The sequence below is a fragment of the Ranitomeya imitator genome, chromosome 6 (assembly GCF_032444005.1).
Source record: "Ranitomeya imitator isolate aRanImi1 chromosome 6, aRanImi1.pri, whole genome shotgun sequence".
Classification (NCBI taxonomy): domain Eukaryota; kingdom Metazoa; phylum Chordata; class Amphibia; order Anura; family Dendrobatidae; genus Ranitomeya; species Ranitomeya imitator.
Genome location: NC_091287.1, coordinates 299,744,369 through 299,755,305, shown reverse-complemented (window position 1 = coordinate 299,755,305; position 10,937 = coordinate 299,744,369). Strand labels below are relative to the sequence as shown.

General features: G+C 43.1%; 1 protein-coding gene across 1 annotated transcript in view; it reads right to left on the bottom strand.

Annotated features, from left to right (window-relative positions):
- Positions 1–408: 408 nt before the first annotated feature.
- BLOC1S5 (biogenesis of lysosomal organelles complex 1 subunit 5) overlaps positions 409–10,937 on the bottom strand; it is a 127,239-nt gene continuing 116,710 nt past the window's right edge. The window contains exon 5 of the mRNA XM_069730682.1: positions 409–1,036. Within this exon, the coding sequence (XP_069586783.1) occupies positions 860–1,036 (177 nt within the window). The 3' untranslated portion in view covers positions 409–859. The remainder of the gene's footprint in view (positions 1,037–10,937) is intronic.

Sequence of the window (10,937 nt, the reverse complement as noted above, 5' to 3'; positions counted from 1 at the left end):
CCACACTGATGTGCCACGTGAGCACATGGACAACTCCGGTACCTATTTTTCCAGTATCGGAATTATCTGGACGTGTGAGATAGGCCTGAGAGAAAAACACTGCAAAAAAATGCTGAAAGTGACATTTTGAACTTTGCAAAATCCAAGCTCCCAAGACAAGAGTCAGGAACAAAAAACCCTAAAAGGTGTTTGCATGAGATTTCTGAAATCTCAGACTTTTCTGGTACTGTGAAACGCAGCTGAAAATATGCATAAAAACCGCTTCAAAAAACGCAACATGTGAACATAGCCCAAGTGTGCAGTTGGAATTATACACTTCTTTCAATCTTCATGTACACCTGCAATAAAGCAATATCTACTTTCTGGAGGTTTTATGAAAAAAAGACAATGTGCGTCATGTTAACAGTACTTGTCAAAAAAAAGGTTTTAAACTGACTTTATTGTATAATTTCTCACTTCTTGCTGTACCTCGTTATTTTATTGCTGAAGTATTTCAGTTAAAGAAGGAGCTGGACATTGCTCAGAACCACAGTGATGTCTGTACAATACAGTGTACAAAATGGTTTACATTAAACAGAATCAATACAAAAGGTGACACTAATCCAGGGAAAGCACAAACATAAGATCAACAGCAAATTGTCCATGATGTCTATCCCGAACGTCCATTGAAAAGTATACTATGTATCTATAGAACTCCAGCACACCTTCTGTTCTAGATCTGGTCTCAGATCTGGATCTTCATGAGGCACTTGATATATGAGGTAATGGAATCTTACCAACACGCTTTTCTAATAGGTAACAGAATGGCAAACAGGCATCTATGGATCACAGGCATATTTTATGAAGGGCATAGTTGTTTTTAAAGAGAGGCCATTTTGGAGAGCTCTCTGTCCATCTGTGTATAGTGTGCCTTTAGACGCAATACAGCTTTATTGTGCTCCTCGTCTATCGCCGATTGTCTCTGCTCCTGTTCCTTCATGAATGCCTCCCACTGTACCCGAAGTTTCTCACGTCTAACTTTCTCTGCTGCGTCACTCTAAAAAGAATAGAAAAAAAGAAAAAACAATTAAAAATGTTTCATACTTAAATTATACATCAGAGTTACTTAAAAAGAAAATCTGTCAGCTCATACATGTTGCCCAGTCCAGGAGCAGCATATCAGGCACTGGCTATAAGAACTTATCCTGGTACATTTGACTCTTGCAGAAAACCACACTTTAAAGATCACTGTGGACCGAGATTTGTCAATCCAGGGCAGCGGGCAGGGAGAAGATGCTCGGGAGCCACCGGTCCGACTGGTCTCCTTCATACAGCAAGTGGCTGATACAGGAGATGTTTATTGGAATCATAGATGAGGAACTGTGGTCTCCACATTTTCCTGGAAGAAGTACTCCAGAAATGCTGTTGATATGCGCTTGATATGTTAGAATCCATCTTCTAGATCTCATTGGAAAAGAAAAAAACAACTAATAAATACTGTAGCTTCATATGGCGATCTATTCTATATAAATCGAGGCTGCTGCCAAATTTTTCGGGAAAATTATGTGACTTGGGTGAAGCCCTCACTGAAGCTCTGTCCAACTACTCTCCTTACCTGTAAATAATAAACATTTTAGTCTTTTTACATGTCCCAGTTATTCCTATGAAAAATCTGAAACCGACACTCTCCAGAAGGAGAATCCTTACCCCTTAGACAATTGCCCACTGAAAAGATAACAATGCAATCTTTCAAGACTAAGCATCATTTTGTGTTGTACTTTGCCATATGGAAACCGAAGAGTCACATAATTAAGCAAAAACAGCTCATAGGGATAGTGCAGTAAGTAAGGCAAGTGGGAAGGGGAGAAAAAAGTTGTGCCAGTAAATGTTGGTGCAGTTCATATATTTTTCCCATAACACAATGGAGGTTATTAGAATGTACCGTATCTTAAATGGAACTATAAGTCAAGTGTGAAGAAGTGTTGCTTTCCAATTGTGTGCATTTTTCTCCTACTTAAACGCAAAAAAAAAATAAAATCTGTTACCAAAAGGACTCTGGCTTATTAACCAATTGTATGTCTCTACACTACTCGTTCTGCACAAAACCTGGGTCAGAGGACTACTGAGAAACTAAGGAAAAATAAATGTGCAGCCACAAGTTTCCCCCTTTCCGATACGGATAGTTCTGCTTCACATCACTTGTCTTAGTACACTATTCCTATGTCCTGTTGTGTAGAAATATGTGACTCTTCATCAGGCCTAGTATAACACAATGAAAGATTACCATTTGTTACCTTTTAATGGCTAACTGAGTAGACGCCATCAACCACAGACGACACACTTTTACATTTATTTTTCTATGTATTGGCAAACACGGTACAAAATATATATTTTTCCTGAAACAGAAAAGAAACCTTAATAATCAACATTTCATTTTTTTTAGGTTTTAGTGCCTTTTCAGAAGGATACAGGATATCACACTCTTCAAAATATGACCCCAAGATGGAAACTGACAGTTTCATAGTGACTTTGCCAACAAGTATTTGAGGATGTTTGATTTGGGACATTGAGTGCAAGTATTTTTGCTCTGTCCACATATTTTAATGGCAAGTTAGTAAAAGTAGGGTGATGATATTTGGAGTTTATTTACACAATCTGCAGAGCGCACTTCGTTTTATTTTTGTGTTCAGCCACAGGTGTCCTCTGCACCTACTACATGGCTCATCGGTGATTTTTAAGGCTCTATTCTCATCACATTAAATACTGTATGTGTTGGGAACTTCTCGTTATACACAAGCATATGGTCCCAACATAAGCCATACAGTTACATTCACTGTCTACTGTAAACAGGACTGTGAAGTTGGTAAACCAAGGTTCTGACTCCTATTTTTCCACACTCCCGACTCCCTCATAATTGTCCAATAATAATACATTTAGTGTAGAGAAAAATTGTAACTTTTATAAAAAGGGGAGTGTTAGGTGTCAAGTTCCCACCTCTGCACAGGGGAAATCTTGAGCCAGCTCCGCTGCGGTCTCCCATTCTTCTCCAGCCGCAGTGGAGTCTGCTCAGCAAAGACATCGGTCCCAGCGTCTAGCTCAGGCTGATACTGGACGACTGGTTACTACTGCCCTTCCAGGCTCGGTCCTTGTAGCCCGCACTGATCAGCAGCGAGCAGGTCTTTCTGGGACTGAGTCCTGCTTTTCCCATACTGAGCATGCCCACGGGACGACCTCCCATTGGAGGTCGGGGGTCACATGCTCAGGTCCTGTTGCAGCTCCAATTGGTCCATCTGGAAGGTCTTGTAGCTCTGCCACTATAAAAGGCTTGCATGGCCGCTCTGCCATGCGCTAGTGTACTCTTGAAATCGTGTGTGTTGATGAGTGAAAGTTGTTCATTAATCATCCCCTCCCTTGTGTAGGACTGCTCGCATAAGGTGGATGTCTACTATCTAGCGCCCGACTGAGCTATCAGCAACAAACACACGAAACAGCATCTAATTGCTTGTCTTGGGATAGAGTTCTGTGACTCCTTTCTTGCGCTCTTTGTGCGGTACCGCAGCCCTGTGACGCAACAGGGTTCGCTTTCTTCATACTGGGTGAAGCTAACCCGTGTGTGTATCCACATTGTACCGCCATATAGTCCGTCATTACTTAGCAGCAGGTTCCATCTCTGCACGGTGGACCTCAGGCTGTGAACGCACCTTACTCTATCTTTCTAATTATTTGGTGCGTTCCGCTAGCCATAACAAGGAGTTGTAGCTTTTCTAAATCCCAATTAATGTAATATATATTTATTACGGTAAGCCTGATTTGATACAATTCTAGAAACTCCACAGCTTTGCTTGTAAATCAGTATACAAAATAAAACCTAAAACATATTGCAGCATATGCTAGATATAAAAACATCCACATACATGTAGGAAAGCATCAACTCTAAAAATAAAATTTTTTGAATTGGACATTTTTCCTAAATTTAAAATATGCAAAAGTCATTTGTAGCAGTTTATCAACTTTAGCATAGTTGGATCTTCAAAACAACTGTCACAGACCGCTTCTAAAACCGCAGAGGCACCGAAGTGCACAGACCTTTTCCACGGTTATTTTGTACGGTGACCTTTGTAAGCATTTTCCCCTATTTTTCAGTAAACAGAGGGTGCACTGTATGGACAGGTTCTGCGGACTTTCACCACTCCAGTCTTGACCACAGACTGAAGACCACTGTTGATTTTTTGTGGGAGTATATAGGTCATAGTGGTTTCCCGCTCTTGATGTTAATACAAACAAGCAAGTTTTAATCTTCTTAGTTTAAAGAATTAAAATATACCCATCATTTAAGGAAAACAGCTTTGGCAGTTCCATAACGACCCTAAAAAGGTCACAAAATAAATTACAGCTGTTCAGCTTTTTTCAGCTTGGTTAAAGTAAATGTTGTGTGTCAAGACTTTTCCAAAGAGTCAGGTATCTAAAATATATAAAGCAGGTAGTATTTATTTTTATACTCCATATTGACACGTCACAGTTTAGTTCTACAAAATGTACAAATTGGTTTGGTTGGTGTGGACTGGTACCGATTTTCAAAGACTAACAAAGAGACCCATATGCAAGTTCAACACATTGGTGTCTCTGTTCTGGAGGGCTCTCATTTGGCTGTTTTGATTCTGTTCAGGGATGAAGGCTTGACATTGCAGTCGGTGGTGTGAGGACTGCAAAAGCCTCCTTGCACTGCTATCTTGATGATCCTGGGAAGTCCAGCAATCGGTTGTGATTATTACTATATACAGTGTTCAAACTGAGACCGTGATTAGTACTAGATATTGCAATACTAAAAAGTATTGCTATTTCGATGTTGAGGAACATACACTACCGTTCAAAATTTTGGGGTCACCCAGACAATTTTGTGTTTTCCATGAAAACTCATACTTTTATTAAAGGGAATCTGTCACCTTTTTCATATACAAGCTTTGGCCACCGCCATCAGGGGCTTGTCTACAGCATTCTGTAATGCTGTATATAAGCCCCCGATGTAACCTGAAAGATAAGAAAAGCAAGTTAGATTATACTCACCTGGGGGGGGGGGTCTGGTGCGGTACAGTCTGAGGGGCGTCGTGGTCCGGCGCCTCCCATCTTCATACGATAACTTCCTCTTCCTTGCTTCCTGTCGTGGCTCCTGCGCAGGCGTACTTTATCGGCCCTGTTGAGGGCAGAGCAAAGTACTGCAGTGTGCAGGCGCCGGGCCTCTGGGGACCCTGCACACTGCAGAACTTTGCTCTGCCCTCAACAGGACAGATAAACTATGCCTGCGCAGGAGCCGCAACAGGAAGGAAGAGGATGTCATCGCATGAAGATGGGAGGTACCGGATCGGACTGCCCCCCAGGTGAGTATAATCTAACTTGCTTTTCTTATCTTTCAGGTTACATCGCGGGCTTATCTACAGCATTATAGAATGCTGTAGATAAGCCCCTGATGGCGGTGGCCGAAGCTTATATACGAAAAAGTAGGTGACAGATTCCCTTTAATCAAATGAGTTGCCAAATGAATTTAAAATCTAGTCCAGACATTGACAAGGTTTGAAAAAAAAAGATTTTTTTTAATTTGAAATAATAACATTCTCCTTCAAACTTTGCTTTCGTCAAAGAATGCTCCTTTTGCAGCAATTACAGCATTGCAGACCTTTGGTATTCTAGCAGTTAATTTGCTGAGGCAATCTGGAGAAATTTCACCCCATGCTTCCAGAAGTCCCTCCCACAAGTTGGTTTGGCTTGATGGGCACTTTTTGCGTATCATACGGTCAAGCTGCTCCCACAACCGCTCAATGGGGCTGAGATCTGGTGACTGTGCAGCCACTCCATTACAGATAGGGAAGAAGGAAGCAGCTGGTATTCTACAGTGCTTGCAAAAGTATTCGGCTCCCTGGAACTTTTCAACCTTTTCCCAAATATCATGCTTCAAACAAAGATACCAAATGTAAATTTTTGGTGAATAATCAACAAGTGGAACACAATTGTGAAGCTTAACGAAATTTATTGGTTAGTTTAAATTTTTGTGGAAATTCAAAAACTGAAAAGTGGGGCGTGCAATATTATTCAGCCCCTTTAACTTAATACTTTGTTGCGCCACCTTTTGCTGCAATTACAGCTGCAAGTTGCTTGGGGTATGTCTCTATCAGTTTTGTACATCGAGAGACTGAAATTCTTGCCCATACTTCCTTGGCAAACAGCTCGAGCTCAGTGAGGTTTGATGGAGATCGTTTGTGAACAGCAGTTTTCAGCTCTTTCCACAGATTCTCGATTGGATTGAGGTCTGGACTTTCACGTGGCCATTCTAACACCTGGATACGTTTATTTGTGAACCATTCCATTGTAGATTTTGCTTTACGTTTGGGTTCATTATCTTGTTGGAAGACAAATCTCCATCCCAGTCTCAGGTCTTTTGCAGACTCCAACAGGTTTTCTTCAAGAATGGTCCTGTATTTGGCTCCATCCATCTTCCCATCAATTTTAACCGTCTTCCCTGTCCCTGCTGAAGAAAAGCAGGCACAAACCATGATGCTGCCACCACCACGTTTGACAGTGGGGATGGTGTGTTCAGGGTGATGAGCTGTGTTGCCTTTCTCCTGGTTTGAGATGAAAGTTTAGAGGGACGGCTGGGCCTTGGTAGATTTGCAGTGGTACGATAGTCCTTTCATTTCAGTATGATCGCTTGCACAGTGCTCCTTGGGATGTTTAAAATTTTGGAAATAGTTTTGTATCCAAATCCGGCTTTAAATTTCTCAACAGTATCACCGACCTGCCTGTTGTGTTCCTCGGTCTTCATGATGCTCTCTGTGCTTCAAACAGAACCCTGAGACTATCACAGAGCAGGTGCATTTATTTGGAGACTTGATTACACACAGGTGGATTATATTTATCATCATTAGGTATTTAAGACAACATTGGATCATTCAGAGATCCACAATGAGCTTCTGGAGTGAGTTTGCTGCACTGAAAGTAAAGGGGCCGAATAATATTGCACGCCCCACTTTTCAGTTTTTGAATTTCCACAAAAATGTAAAGTAATAAATACATTCCGTTCAACTTCACAACTGTGTTCCACTTGTTGTTGATTCTTCACCAAAAATTTACATTTGGTATCTTTGTGTTTGAAGCATGATACGTGGGAAAAGGTTGAAAAGTTCCAGGGGGCCGAATACTTTCAAAAGGCACTGTAAGACCTCACAGCTCACAGTGCATGCCAGACCATGTTACAGAAGAATTTCTGCAGTTCTCAAGGTTTCTAAGAGCACAGTGGCCTCCATAATCTTTAGGCTAAGTGCACACGCTGCGGATTCCATTGCGGAATTTTCCCCAGCGGATTTGCAAAATCCGCAGTGAAAAACCGCTGCGGTGTTTACTGCGGATTTACCGCGGTTTCTTTTGCGGTTTCCTCTGCGGGTTTTCACCTGCAAATTTCTATTGGAGCAGGGGCAAACCCACAGCGGAATCCGCAGAAAGAATTGACATGCTGCGGAAACACCAAGGTTACTTACTGGTAGCCGGTTTTTCCGGAGCCCATGACAGCACACATGAGAGAGGGATCCGCCCAGTCGGGACAGGAAACCTACTGAAATAAAAGGGGGGTACCTCTCCCTCGCTTCAGTTGGTTTTCAGAGCATGAGAGGCCCCTTGGTTAGTACACATGGCAATCTACCACCACATTGTAATAATAAATAACACCCACTAAAAAGTGCGCACCAAAAGGGTGAAAAAAGAAGGGAGGGAATATACAGGTGCTGTCATGGGCTCCGGAAAAACCGGCTACCAGTAAGTAACCTTGGTGTTTTCCCGTCTCCCATGACAGCACACGAGAGATTTTTGGAGAAAGAAACCCTTAGGGAGGGACCACCGCTTGCAGCACCCTTCTACCAAAGGTAAGGTCAGTTGAGGAGGACAGATCTAACCGGTAGTGTCTAAAGAAGGTAGACGGTGAGGACCAGGTAGCGGCTTTACAAATCTGATCAATCGATACCTCTGCTTTTTCTGCCCAGGAAGTAGCCACGGCTCTGGTGGAGTGAGCCTTGATGCCTTCAGGAATCGGGGCACCACGAGAAGCATAGGATAAGGAAATGGCCTCCCTAATCCACATAGCAATAGTACCCTTGGATACCCCATATCCCTTCCTGCTACCCTGGAAAGCTATAAATAGGGATTGATCCTTCCTCCACTGACTAGTTAGAGATATATACTGCAAAATAGCTCTTCTTACATCAAGTGTATGAAATTTCTCTTCCCCTGGGTTCTTGGGATTATCACAAAAGGAGGGCAACACAATTTCTTGACTCGTATGGAACTTAAGTACTACTTTCGGCAGATATGCCGGATCTGGTCTGAGTACTACTCTGTCATCAAATATCTGCGTGTAAGGAGGGGAGATAGACAGGGCTTGCAAGTCACTCACCCTACGGGCTGATGTTAACGCTACCAAAAGTACTGTCTTAAGCGTAAGTATTTTTATTGATGACTCCTGCAAGGGTTCAAACGGATCACTAGTCAGAGCTTCTAATACCAGATTCAAATCCCATGGAGGAACCCTCTGAATTACCACTGGTCTAGACCTACTACAGGATTTTATAAAGCGGGACACCCATCTATTGGAGGCCAGATTACAATTATACAAGGCTCCTAATGCCGATACTTGTACCTTGAGCGTATTAGTTGCTAACCCTAGTTGCAAACCCGCCTGTAGGAATTCTAAAATAGTACCCACAGGAGCCCTGTCCCCCACAGGTTGCCCCGAAAATTCCAGAAACTTTTTCCATGTTCTGCCATATATCCTTGATGTAACCGGTTTTCTACTTTTCAACAGGGTGGAGACTAACCCTGGTGAAAAACCCTGTCTACTCAGTAATGCCCTCTCAAATTCCAGGCTGCAAGATGGAAGACCTTCACTTGAGAGTGGCATATTGGACCCTGAGTAAGCAGGTCCGGAATTTCTGGCAGAATCCATGGATCGGTCACTGACATTTGTCTCAGGAGGGAGAACCAAGGTCTTTTTGGCCAAAATGGAGCAATCAAAATTACTCTCGCCTGCTCCATTCTGATTTTTCTTACTACTGTCGGAATCATCGCTATTGGTGGAAACACATACGCGAGACTGAAATTCCATTGTATTTGGAGAGCATCTACTGCAAAGGGTTTTTCTCTTGGGTCTAGTGAACAGAAGCTCTCTACCTTCCTGTTGTTTAGGGTGGCAAACAAATCTATCACAGGTAGGCCCCAAGCCTGCACTATCTGTTGAAACACCCGGGGATTCAAAGACTACTCTCCTTGCCTCAGTGTTTTGCGACTTAGGTAATCTGCTTTTGTATTCTCGACCCCCTTTATGTGGAGAGCTGAGAGGGATAGTAGGTGGCGCTCCGTTAGTTGTAGGAGGACAGACACTGACTTCATCAGGGAAAGGGATCTCGTCCCCCCTTGGTGGTTGATATATGCGACTACTGCGTGATTGTCTGACATGACCCTGGTATGATGACCCTGGAGGATGGGAAGGAAATGTTTTACAGCTTTTTCTACAGCCCATTACTCTCTTAGGTTTGACGCTTGTTGTGATTCTAATTGGGACCAAGATCCCTGAACTGAGAGTGTCCCCAAATGAGCTCCCCATCCTGAACCGCTTGCATCTGTGGTGATGATCTGATCTATCGGAGTTATCCACTGGACCCCTGATGTCAAATGGTCTCTTACAGCCCACCATTTTAGGGAATCTGTTACCTCTAATGAAAGGCGTAGTTTCCCCTCTAAATGCTCTTTTAACCACCTCTGCACTGACAGGACCTCCCATTGTAATTGTCTTAAATGGAACTGTGCCCATCTTACTGCCGATATACATGATGTCAGAGAACCCAACAGGGACATTGCCCTTCTCAATGTCATTACGGGGTGATGAATCGCTGACTCTACAAGATTTTGAATTTTGACCAGCTTGTTTTTGGGCAAAAGACAAAGCTGACGCTTGGAATCCAGGACTAAACCCAGAAAAGATTGCACTAGCTCCGGCGTCAACCTTGACTTGGCAAGACTTATTTTCCACCCCAATCGCTGTAGCGTTGATATGACTTGTTTTATTTGTGTCTGGCAATGTGTTGATGAGTTCCCTATTATGAGGAAGTCGTCCAGATACGGAACTATAACTACATTCTGAGAGCGGAGGAAGGACATGACCTCTGACATTAATTTTGTAAAAATTCTCGGTGCTATTGATAGGCCGAATGGTAGGGCAGCATATTGATAGTGCCTGAGACAACCTTGTACATAAACCGCCACTCTTAGGAATTTTTGGTGGTCTTGATGAATTGGGACGTGGTAATAGGCGTCCTTTAGGTCTATGGCTGCCATGAAGCAACCTGGGAACAAGAGTTTTATGGCCGTATTCACCGACTCCATTTTGAAGGAGCAGTTTACTACTGACCGATTTAGATTCTTTAAATTGACAATAGTTCTCAGGGACCAGTCTGGTTTTCGTATGAGAAAAAGAGGAGAGTAAAAACCTTTTCCCTGCTTTTCCCCCGGGACCTCCACTAGAACCCGTTTTGATACGAGCTCCAGTACCTCTGCCTCCAAGGCTAGCTGCTCCTCCGGGGTTTTGCTTTGGGGCGTTAAAACAAAAGTTTGTCGCGGTGGAAAAACAAAATCTATTCTTAGGCCGTGTTTGATGATCTTTAGAGCCCAATGACTGGGGGAGATGTCTACCCAGGCTGGGAGAAAAGATGAAAGCCTTCCCCCCACCTCCGTCCTGGCGTCATTGGGAGGGCTTTTTTGCCGATGTTGAGGGACCTTTAAACATATATCCAGACCCCCTTCTGTCTCTGGAGTCCCAATTCCTTCTATCTCCTGGGGGGCGGCCCCTACTAAATTTGCCCCTCCGAAAATAAGGTCTTCTAAAGTCCACAGGAAAACGAGGGAATCCCTTTTTTCTATCTCCT